The following is an 11,239-nucleotide window of genomic DNA, read 5'->3' as shown; positions in this document are numbered from 1 at the left end:
TGTCTCTCGAGGTCCGCCCGTCAACAATCGGCACGCATATGGCAACGACGGCCCCCTCTACACCTATCCGACCTTTACAAACGCCGCCCCCCAAGCCCAGCAAATCGACATGGAACTCCAAAGACACTATGATCCCAGATATGATGCGCAGACGGTGCCCTATCAGCGACCAATCCAGGAAACATCTGCCAGGAGAGACGGCCCGGCCGTCAACCAAGACGCAGCTGCCCAATCCAGACCTTCATTGACTGCATCATCGGAGCGCCGTAGAATGTTCGCAAACGACCGATCACCGCTTCAAAAGCTTGAGCTGACGCTCGACAGCATGACCAAGGAGGAGAAGAGGGCCCGGGTGGAGGCGGCAGAACAGAGAGCCAGGCAGAGAGCTGCGATGCGAGCCGGCGATGTCCCTGCTGGCCAACAGGACCGGTCTCATGACCGTCATCCGTCCGACGTCCGCAACAACGATGGAGAGGTCCCACTCTCGCCAACTGCTCTGACCACGGCATCGGCCTCCTTATCTACAGCAGCTCCCCTGCCCGTACGGGAAGCTGCTGCTCCACGGACGCCGCCCACACCACCGTCTCGATTCCAATCTCATGATTCCAACAACCGTCACCACGACGCTGTTCTGCAGCAAACAACGATGCCGGCGCAAATGCCCGCTGGACCTGGGCTTCTTCAACGAAATCTCAGCTTCCGCGAGCGTGCTGCACGAAACGAGCCAACACTGCCAAGCGAGGAAAGGAATCCAGCATGGCCGGCTACAGGTGATGAGGGCTTGTCCATGGCCCGCAGAGGGAGCAACAAACTGAGAAAAGAGCCACCAGGAGACGCTCATTATCATGAGCAGAGCCGTCCGACAGCCCAAGTATTCCAGGAGCTGTCAGCCAAGGCTGTTCCGTTGTCGACCAGAAACAAGGAACTTCCGTCAATCCCGTCACCTTCACCAGATGCAAGGGATCTTCGGGGCCCTGGTGGGAGGGGCAGACTCCCAGCGTGGGAACAGGCTCAGGGTATGCGCCGTCCCGCCGAGCCGGTTTATGACAGAGATCACGGGCCCTCAGGGGATAGTTTCTCAGGGAATGCGAGAGGCCAATCCTTAAACCCAGCACGAGCAGTTGAGGCAGAGGATGCAGCTCAGCGGAGTGCAGGCGCGCCCTCCGAGTCACTGGGTCGACGAGGCAGCGGACAGTTGTCGGATGCTTCGTATCACCAACACGACACAAGGCCCCCGTATAGAGATGTCGATGACCTGCGTCCTGGGGCAGGATTGTATCAACCGCCGGAGTGGATGGATGAATGGAAGAAGGGTACGACGGGGGCTCTTTCCGGCACACTCTTGGATCTCAGGCACGAGCAGCCGTTCGCGGTCGACAAGAACCAGGCTTGGTGGGAGGGCGGTGGGCGAGGCCCCGGCGACAGTCGCGCCCATATGCAGCGAAGAGCTGAGGCTTTCGACGGCGAGTATGACGATACAAACGGTAAGTCGGGCTGCTCAGGCCACTCTCCTGATATGACCTGCTAACGTCGCCTCTCAGCCCCCACGCGATTCAAACCGCCTCTGTACCTTAAGTGCGGCCCGCTCTTGAGATACTGCGGCACTCGTCGCGAGAGGTTTCCCGCACGAACCCCTCGCGGCGATAGTGTCATGTCTGAACGAGAGACTTGGAGAGGCAGCGTCATGATCGTCACCAAAGACTCCGAGTCGTCCTACGAGATCGCTCCGATGCTTCGTCTCTTTGTCCAAAACGTGGCTCTACTGCCGCCGCCCCCTGAGCTGGTGGACGGTGAGCTGCCACCAGAGTACGTGGATCCGATCGCCGGCCACCCGAAACTGGGCCGAAGAGGCGAGACCTTGTACGTGCGCCCAGTGGAGCACATAGAAGAAGCCAGAGACGTCTCGCGGGATGAAACAGATAATGGCCTGTTCGAAGCGACAAGAAGCCCGCCTGAAGGGATGCCTGCGGACGGTTCGCCGGACCTGCCTGGGTCATTTGCCCGTCGCATCAAGGCGGCCAACGCCGATGGCGAGAAGATGCAGAAGTACAAAGACGTGAGAGGCTTCCGCCTCCACAGCGAGCGAGGCTGCACCTTTTGGCGGTTCAACATCGAAGTCGAGTTGCGTGACAAGCAGCAGCGTATCGCGTATCGCATCAATCGCGGTCCATGCATGGGGTTTTGGGTCCCGTGCCGAGCTCGCGCAATGAACATCATGTTCTACAGCGGCAACGGCTTCGGCGCCGGCGCCAGGCCCGACGAGCTGAGCGGTCCGGACCCGATGTGGCGGGATGTGTTGAACACGCACCAAACGCAGCCATTCCACGTCATGATTGGCGGCGGCAACCAAATTTTCAACGATCCTGTCGCGTATGAGTGTGGTCTCCTCAGCGACTGGCTCGAAATGAGGGATCCTCTGGAGAAGGAAAGCGCGCCATTCACAGTTGAGATGCAAGACGAACTGGAAGCATTCTATCTCGAGCGCTACTGCATGTGGTTTTCTCAGGGCCTCTATGGGCTCGCCACCTCGCAGATACCAATGGTAAACATGTACGACGACCATGATATCTTGGACGGCTACGGGTCTTATCCCCACCACGACATGAATGGTCCTGTTTTTTGCGGGCTGGGGTCCGTGGCCTTTAAATACTACATGCTCTTCCAGCATCAAAGCTTGGTCACAGAGACGGAGAACTCTGAGCCGAGCTGGATCCTCGGACTCCAGACTGGGCCTTACATACATGAGCTGAGCCGCAGCGTCTTCTTATCCTTGGGAGGCAAGGTCGCCTTACTCGCCGTCGACTGCCGAACGGAGCGGACCGAGAATAATGTGATGAGGGAGAAGACGTGGGAAAAGATTATGAACCGGCTATACGCAGAGATACGACGGGGCCAGATTGAACATCTTCTTGTGCTCTCCGCGCTCCCCATTGCCTATCCCCGGTTTGACTGGTTGGAGAACTTGTGAGTCGCTCTTGGGCCGGCGAGCTGTAGTGGACCTCATCGCTGACGAAATTACAGCTTTACCTCGAAGTTCATGAGCCCCGTCAAGGCGTTGGGCAGAACCGGCGTCTTTGGCAAATCACTCAATAGCATCGACGGTCGGGCCGAAATGCAAGACGACGTAAACGGTCACTGGGTTGCCAGGAACCACAAACATGAGCGCAGTATCGTCATGGAAGATTTACAGGACCTGGCAATCGACAAGTCGATGCGCATCACCATCTTGAGGTATGTTGCCGCTGAGGGCCGAGCTGGAGACAGCCTACTGCCTATCTCGTCTGCTAATTGATCCTTTCCCTTTGACAGCGGTAACGTCAGCATGGCCGCGGTGGGCCAGTTTTACTCGAACCCGAAGTTGGGGCTTGCAAAGCACAGGGATCCGAGATATATGCCAAACATCATCTCGTCGGCCGTGGCCAACATGCCGCCGTCGGACCTGCTGGCGGATGCTCTCAGCAAGCGAAACAAGGTGCATCATTTCGACAAACAGACGGACGAGGGTATGATCCCCCTATTCCATGAGGGGATCGATGGCAGATCTAGGAGCAACAAACATCTCCTGCCGCATCGGAACTGGTGCTCCATCCGCCAATGGATGCCCGGCACCACGCCGCCACCAACACCGCCAATGTCTGCTCGTGATGCAAGCCGGAGCCCACCACCAGGCGCAGGAGGGGGGATTTTTCGGAGATTGTCTTCGAGACGCAAAGCAGAGTCCACCCGCCCAGACGGAGCTCGAGAGTCTCTACGAGGCTCCCGGCCGCCCGTGTCCGGCAGGATGGGTCTGTTCCGCAGCCTTTCCCGTCGAAGCTCGACCGATAAGCAGCGTCCCGGTATGCTGGGCAGAACCATGTCTCTTGGCCGTGGCGAGGCCGAGGCGAGAGGATATCCGGAACCCGGGCGACATACGAGCGAGAGTCGACTTGGTGGAGACCGCGCCAACGGTCGATGGGCCGGCAACGGTGCTTACCTGGACCATGGGTACGCTTCACCACATGCAGCACATGCGTCCAATGCGCACAACGCTGTTGCTGGGCAGGATGAGTATACAGTGGGCGATGAGTCTCAGTTCACCTCTGGACCGCCGCGCCGAGCGCAAACAATCAGCAACCAGCGCCTACCTGGCCATAGCGAGCCGGACATGGTGGCCATGCCAACTTTTCACAGGACGCCGACCGGGCTGTCGGCGAAGCAGATGCGCCAGGCCGAGAAGTACAAGGTGGACCTGGAGGAGGGACTGGATATCCGACTCAACGTCGAGGTTAATGCCCAGGATCCGGCCGGAATCACGGTCCCGTACCGGATACTCGTGCCGCGGCTGCAGTACGAGTATGACCCTGCCGAGGACGACTTGGCACAGAAGGGCGGGGGGGCTGAAATGAGCGGACTGAAGCGGCTGTTTAGCTTTAGGAAGAAGGGCGCGAGGGCCAAGTCTAATGATTACGAGGACGACGTGACGAGTGACGAAGACGAAGAGGAATACCCGGTGCGATGAGACGGGTGTGTCTCGGTTTATGATATGTTGGCTCTGCGTGGTTCGTCTTTTCTTTGGGCAATTGGACGGCATGCGTTGGGCGCCAGGGCTGTAGGGGGGAAAAGGAAAGAAGAGTCTTACTATTGGGAGTTTTTTTTTAAAACTTTGTTATTGGTTTGTGCGTGGGAGCCGTGCAACGAGGTGACTGGATGAAGCGAAATACCGCCATTCACGCTGTCATTTCAGTGGGAAGGGGTGACGCATGCGAGACTGAAGCCATCTCGAGCATCGAAGTGTGCGGCCTGTTCGCCTGTTGGATCAGTGGATCAGTGGATCAGTGGATTAGTGGATTAGTGGTGAGCGGAACCACTGTAACTAGAGTGGGGAGGGCATGGAACCTTCCGCCAAGCGCTACATTTGGGCTTGTCCGAAGTCTCTCACCCACCCGACCCCAGTCATTCACAACAGCTGCGCGATCCGCGTTTGATCTCCGCGTTTGGTCCCTTGGCTTCACTATTGCTTCTTCATCCGTACTAGGCCGCGCCTTTCTGATCCCAAGTCGCTCTTCTCGCCGTTCAACGCCCGTCGCCGCCAGCACCATCCCCCTTCCTCTGCCTCTCTGCCTCTCCCCCTTTTCTTCCTTCGAGCTCACGCCTCTCTCAAGTCGGTTGACCGAGATCCCTCGTGCCGTGTCTCGCTCGCTAGCGTCCGATTCCTTCACGTCTAAAGGCGAAAGAGGGGTTATGGCCTGGTGACGGGCCATGACGACGACGACGACGATGGATCGTCGAATCGTATCGAAGCTGCACAGGCTGTACCGCACCTCGTGGCGACGGGTGCAGCCGCTATGGACATGGGCTCGCGGCCCGGGGAGGCATTCCGCGACGGTGCTGACGCGGAGCGTGCTGGATCGAATGGGCAGGAATCTGGCTCCCCGGCGGCTGCTGAGCTTCCCGCACGCGCTGGTCCTCGTGTGGGTGGTGATACTCATGTGGGGAGAGCGCTGGGTCTTTGACAGCAAGGTTGAAGACTGCGCCTGGAAGAATTGGGAGAAATGGGTACGTGGCGAAGCTGGCCCCAAGGCGACTGTTTTGCTAACCGAGTCAAACCACCAGCCCAAAGGAGCGAGGCCTCACCACCTGATCTTCGTCGCCGACCCTCAAATCATCGATCCGCACTCGTACCCCGGCCGCCCGTGGCCGCTGTCGGCCCTGACGGTCCTCATCACCGACAACTACATGCGGCGAGGCTTCGCCGCCCTCCAGCGCCAGCTCCATCCCGACAGCCTCTTCTTCCTCGGCGATCTCTTCGACGGCGGGCGCGAGTGGAAGACGCGGCTGGGCGGCTTCGTAGACCCCAAATGGGGCAACGACCGGTCCGGCCAGGAGAAGAAGTGGGTTAAGACGTGGCATCGCAAGTACGGCGACGACTACTGGCTTCGCGAGTACCGGCGCTTCAACGGCATCTTTACCGACTCGTGGAACGTCGGAGGCGACGCTCCGGGGCCGTGGCAGAGGGGGCGGAAGCTCGTCGCAAGCTTGCCGGGCAACCATGACCTGGGATTCGGTGCCCAGGTCCAGGTCCCTGTCCGCGACCGCTTCAGCGCCTTCTTTGGCGACGTCAACCGCGTCGATGTCATTGGAAACCACACGATTGTGTCGGTCGACACCGTCTCGTTGAGCGCCGACACGTCCTTGTACAAGAACAGCCACGACTTGCGACCCATATATGGCCCCGTCAACGAGTTTCTGGGCCAGGTCCAGACCGCCAAACGGAGGGCGGTCCAGGAAGAGTTGAGGGCGTGGCACGCTGTAGAGCCGCGGCCGAGATTCAGTCACAAGGTGGAAGACCTGGGCAGCTCAGACGTCAGCCGATGGCCTAAGAGTGGCGACGCCAACAGCCCCGACTGGCCTACCATCCTCCTCACGCACGTGCCGCTGTATCGCGACCCAGGGACGCCATGCGGTCCGCACCGCGAGCACTGGCCGCCGACGAGGCCGCCCAAGGGCCAGACGGGTCCAGTCAGTCCGGACCATCGCAATGCCATCTCCGTGGCGGCCGGCTATCAGTACCAGAACGTGCTGAACCAGGAGGACTCGGTCAAGCTCATCAAGAGCGTCGGCAACGTCACCCACGTGTTTTCCGGCGACGATCACGACTACTGCGAGCTGGTGCACGCGGAGTCGAGGGGCGGCGTGCGGGAGATTACGGTCAAGAGCTTCAGCATGGCCATGGGAGTGCCCACGCCGGGCTTCGTCATGGCCAGCCTCTACAATCCGGTTGGCGTCGACGGGAAGCCGATGCCCGGGTCGCCCGAGAAGACGCTGCAGGCGCACCTCTGCCTGCTGCCGAACCAGATTGGCACCTACATCAGGTACGCTGCCTTTGTGATGCTCACCCTCGTCATCCTCGCCGCGCGAGCCTTTCTCGTGCCCATTATCCACCTGAAGCCGTTTGCGCTGGAGCCTGAGAAGCCATGCACGGCCGTGCTTCCCGTCTACCAAGAAAAGGCCAAGGCGGAGCCGCCAATCGTCTCTCCACGCCATGCGCCCCTCCGCCCTACGGCAGCGGCGGCGACGTCGGGCGCGCGCAACAACTTGACGGCCATGGACAGGGGCTCGCGGTGGTCGTCGTCCAAGAAGAGCAGGCAGAGCCGGCGATGGGGGTGGGCGGGCGAAGAGGGCGGGCCGCGCATCAAGCTCGACACCGACTTTTACGACGGCGGCAAGGAGTGGAAAACGGGCAGGGGGCGGCGGGTGCTGGGAACGTTTGGCAGGGAGATGTGGACGACGACGTGGAGGGTCGCGTGGATGGCAGCCGTGTTTTGGGCGTACTTGGCGAGGAAGGGGTGAGCATGGCTTTGGTTTGGCCGCGACGTTGGTCTGCATGGGCGACGGGGCATTCTTTACGGTGGGCAGAAGCATTGCGTAAATTGTATAGTAGAAACACGTATCCGTACATTAATGGGTGTTTGGGCTTATACTATGCACGGGGGGGGGGGTGCTAGAAGTCCGAGTGGCGCATGAAAAGCACATGAAATTGAAGAATGCGGCACGAGTTATATGTACATGGGAATGCATGAATGTTTACTCTGTTGTGTATCCAGCCACCGCTTTCGAGGCCGTAGTTGACGAGCCTCTGCTTGAGGGGGAGACGTCGACCGCGGGGTGTGTGGTGTTGTGCGAGCGAAGCTTTGTCCAAGGGGGACAACACGTATTCTGCGGCGTCGGAAGTCATGACGGCGCAGTTTCCCCACCGTTGCCGGCGTAGGTGCGAGGTTTCTGCTGTCCGAAGGGAGGATTCGTAGCTTGGTGTTGTAGCCGGGCGTCGCGACTCTTGGCTGCGGGCTGGCGAGGGCGAGGGAGCGGGTTTGGCGCGCCTTGGCTTGCTCGTCGTCGGGCCTTGTTCAACGCGGGTGCGCCGCTGCCTCGGTCGCTGCCATAGTCATCGTCGTCGTCGTCCAGACCATGGCCCACCCAGCCTCGCGCGGCACCCTGGTCCAACCCTTCACCACCCCATCACGCCGACGCCCACGACCGCTCCAAGCAACTCAAAGCGGCGCAACGCGCACAGCCCCCCATTCGGGACGAACTCCCTCCCCGCCAACCCCCGTCACCGGCCCGCACGACGCGCCACACCAATCCGCTCCTCCCGCGCGCGGCGCGGACTCACCTGCCGAGGCGGCGCGGCGGCGGCGGCGGCGTCCGGCTGCTGCAGCTGCAGCTGGGCCTCGGCGTGCAGGGCCTCGGCGGCGCGGCGGTCCTCGTAGGCGGCCACGTCCTCGGCCGTGATGGCGAGCGTCGTGGGCGGGCGGCGGAGCATTGCTCTCCGCGTGCGCGCGTGCGTTGCGTTCGTAGAGTGTGTTTGTGTGTGTGGGTCCGCAACGGCGCGCGAGAGGGCGCACGCGCACGTTGGAATAGGTGCAGCGACGGAGCCGTGCGAGGGCGCGCGCGTCGAGGAACCAAGTCCAGACACCGGGGGAGAGTCCCGGCCGTCCTGCGCTCGCTCGCTCCGGCGGGACGAAGGGGGCTTCTCGCTCCCGGTCCTTGCGCCGCCGGCTCTTATCTCCCGCGCGCCGACTCTCTGGAAGGCCTTCGAGTCGGGTGTTCGGTCTCGGGCGTAAGCCGTCGGGGTAAGTACGAATCTGGGGCGCAGAAGCGTGCTGTGTAGCGAAACAAACCAAGGGATGAAGAGGAGATGACGAGAGAGACGCGTGCGGGGGCGCGTCTAGATGCCAGCCATTGGTGGGTACTGTGTACCTTGCCCTTCTTGCCCTTTGGCGCGCGCCTGGACGGCTCGTCCCGCTTTGTCATGGTCAGGGGTACCCGGTACACGTGGGGCTTTGTCCCACCATGAGCCGAGCGGCGGCTTCTCGCCGTTCAAGCCCCGGAGAAGCGGCCCGGTAAATACGTCATTCTTCACCTTGCATTCCGCCAAAGAAATAGACTCGAGTCTTTCATCTATAGCTATTCCGTCTACTGTAGCAAGCTGCCAGGCCACACTCATATCTCGTGATTCATCGCCATGAGCAACGCGTCGGAAGATCCCCCAAGCAGCCTGCGCCTTGACCTCCCAAATGCCCCAATCCAAAAAATAGTAGAAGCCCAAGGTATATCCAGACGCCCGATATGCAAGACACAAGCGATGAGACTCGCCTTGCTCAGAAGATACCGCCGTATGCATACTGTCTCTCCCAGCGCAAGAAATCGTCTAGATCGTGCTCCAGGTTGCACCCCATGGGCACTCTTTCCGCCAGGTCCTCGGAAACATCTTCCGGCACCTCCTCCCCGACCACCAGGAGCCGGGCCGGCCCCCGCTTTGAGTCTCCAAGGAACTCGTGTTTCTTCTGATGCTCCTGTCCCGGCACGTACCGCCGCATGTCGGCGTTGCTGCCGCTGCGGAAGAACCTGACCGTGTCTGTGGCTGTGTCCGACTTGCCGTGCGCGCCGCCATCATGCGGCGACTGCCTCTCGCTCTGCACGGGTATCGGGAGCTCCGTGTCCGAGTTGATGGTCGATACAGACGACGAGTAGATGTTATGCGGCGGGTCCAGCGGCGGCCGGCCGTTGCCAGCAATCAGTTGCCCGGGCGTTTCGAAGCCAAACGTCTCGAACCATTCAACCATGTCGTCGGCCATTTGGTTCTGGTCGTCCTCGTACATGCCCGACAACAGGTCGCCTGCTCCTCCCAAAATCGCCATCTGAAACGCCGTCCAGTCCACCGTCTCGTCCACGTCCTCGGCGCATCCTCTGCGCTTGCCCGCCTCGGGTCTCTGAAAAGAGATTGGTCCGTGCCGAAAAGCGCGATTGGCGGAAGAAAGGGATGTGCTCTTGAAGTAGATTCTTTCTTCATCTTCCTCCGGCTTCTCCTCCGGCTTCTCCTCCGGCTTCTCCTCCACCTTTTCTTGCTTGGCCCGGCACCGTCGCCTCGTCCCCGGCCGTCGTCGCAAGCTACCAGGGGCGGCGGAAAACACTTCGGGTATTGTGGGTAGTCGTGCCGTTCTTGCTCCCTGTCGCGCATTGCTCTTTGGAGGAGGAGAGGGGAACGCATGCTCGTCGACAGGCACGGCCCCTGATCCTTTCGCTTCATCGTTCTGGCCCCCCACGCCCTTTGACGCCCGAAAGTCGGCATGTACAGCATCCTCATCGATGGCAGCGGCGGCAGCGTTGTGCTCGGCGGGTGCCAGGGGTGAATCCGCGACATCCGCCGCTGCATCCATGTTCAACGTCAGGCATTCTAAATAAAAGGGCCCAACGGACTGGTCAGACAGGTCGGTCAAGGTGCTGCGGTTCGACTCTGTCGATGATCGGCACTCCCGCAGCAACTTGGCCTCTGCCTCCTGGGCCTCTGCCTCTTGGGCCTCCTCCCGACTCCGCTTAAGCTCTTCCATGCGATCCGGGGTCAGCATCTCGTCGGCAACGACGCGCTTGAAACGCTGGCCCAGCGCGTTGCCGACGCTCTCCGCCAGCGTCCAGGGGATGGCCTTTGCCTGGAAACGAGCGCTTCCAAAGACGTCGCGACTAGCTTTTCTGCCTCTCTTTCTTCGCTGGGACTTGGAGATGGATGCTTTGCGAGCCAGTGGCTTTCTTTCCAAGAGCCCTTCTTTGTTACGGTTGTCTTGATTGGACCGGGTTGGCGATTGGGGCGGAGCAGTAGGGCGCGTTGGAACAATGGGCGCTGGTGCAGCTGGCTCGGAGACATCGTGAAGCCAAGAGGTCAGGTGGACCTCGCTAATGGCATTGCCGACGGCCTCGAATGCTCGTTCGGTTTCCTGAATCAATTGCTGGACGTTGACAGACCAGTTCTCATCGGACTGCTCGCCCGCAGGGGTCGGGCTGCGATCCTTGACGACGTCGTACATCTCGGCCGGGCCAGAGTTCGCTGGAAAGGGTAGCGGATCCAAAGGATCCCGGGAGGCTCCAGCGAGGCCGGACCTGGGGTTGTCGTGTGATAAGGATGATGCACGGCGCCTCCACAGACGAGAGGTGGTGCCTGGGTCCGGCGCTTCCCTTATGGAGGCGGCCAGGCGCCTCTCCGAGACTCCAAGCTTGCGGCCTTGGCGGTGGCAAGGCAAGTCGGCGGCGGACGGAAGTGAGGTGGATAAGACGGGAGGAAGTGGTGTCGAGATTTGGTGGAGTTCACGTCGGCTCCGGATGATGACGGGGGGGCTTTGGGGTCTGCGCCAGGCAATGGGCGGGAGCCATGAAAGAGACGACCTCGAAGTCTTTTTGGAAACCGTGTCGCTCAAAGAGATATCGTCCG

At 60.8% G+C, this 11,239-nt stretch overlaps 4 protein-coding genes across 4 annotated transcripts; 2 read left to right on the top strand and 2 right to left on the bottom strand.

The window, feature by feature from the left end:
- Positions 1 to 1,294: 1,294 nt before the first annotated feature.
- On the top strand, positions 1,295 to 4,498 carry HRG_06340 (transcription factor; the record flags this gene model as incomplete). The annotated part of the gene is made up of 5 exons (XM_044864811.1): positions 1,295 to 1,484; positions 1,542 to 2,964; positions 3,022 to 3,231; positions 3,310 to 3,503; positions 3,732 to 4,498. The coding sequence occupies 5 exons, from the start codon at positions 1,295 to 1,297 to the stop codon at positions 4,496 to 4,498; spliced, it is 2,784 nt and encodes a 927-aa protein (XP_044719751.1).
- A 758-nt stretch (positions 4,499 to 5,256) lies between these two features.
- Positions 5,257 to 7,329, top strand: HRG_06339 (calcineurin-like phosphoesterase domain-containing protein; the record flags this gene model as incomplete). The annotated part of the gene is made up of 3 exons (XM_044864810.1): positions 5,257 to 5,535; positions 5,593 to 6,498; positions 6,547 to 7,329. 3 exons carry the CDS (start codon positions 5,257 to 5,259, stop codon positions 7,327 to 7,329), a joined length of 1,968 nt encoding a protein of 655 aa, XP_044719750.1.
- Positions 7,330 to 8,089: 760 nt separating this feature from the next.
- Positions 8,090 to 8,299, bottom strand: HRG_06338 (anaphase-promoting complex APC subunit CDC26 domain-containing protein; the record flags this gene model as incomplete). The annotated part of the gene is made up of 1 exon (XM_044864809.1): positions 8,090 to 8,299. The coding sequence occupies one exon, from the start codon at positions 8,297 to 8,299 to the stop codon at positions 8,090 to 8,092; it is 210 nt and encodes a 69-aa protein (XP_044719749.1).
- An 838-nt stretch (positions 8,300 to 9,137) lies between these two features.
- On the bottom strand, positions 9,138 to 10,838 carry HRG_06337 (uncharacterized protein; the record flags this gene model as incomplete). Its single annotated transcript, XM_044864808.1, has 2 exons — positions 9,138 to 9,880; positions 9,932 to 10,838. 2 exons carry the CDS (start codon positions 10,836 to 10,838, stop codon positions 9,138 to 9,140), a joined length of 1,650 nt encoding a protein of 549 aa, XP_044719748.1.
- Between the last annotated feature and the right edge of the window lie 401 nt (positions 10,839 to 11,239).

The sequence above is a fragment of the Hirsutella rhossiliensis genome, assembly GCF_020360975.1.
Source record: "Hirsutella rhossiliensis strain HR02 chromosome Unknown scaffold00006, whole genome shotgun sequence".
NCBI lineage: Eukaryota > Fungi > Ascomycota > Sordariomycetes > Hypocreales > Ophiocordycipitaceae > Hirsutella > Hirsutella rhossiliensis.
Note: the sequence above shows the minus strand (reverse complement) of the source record. Positions and strands in the feature narration are given on the sequence as shown.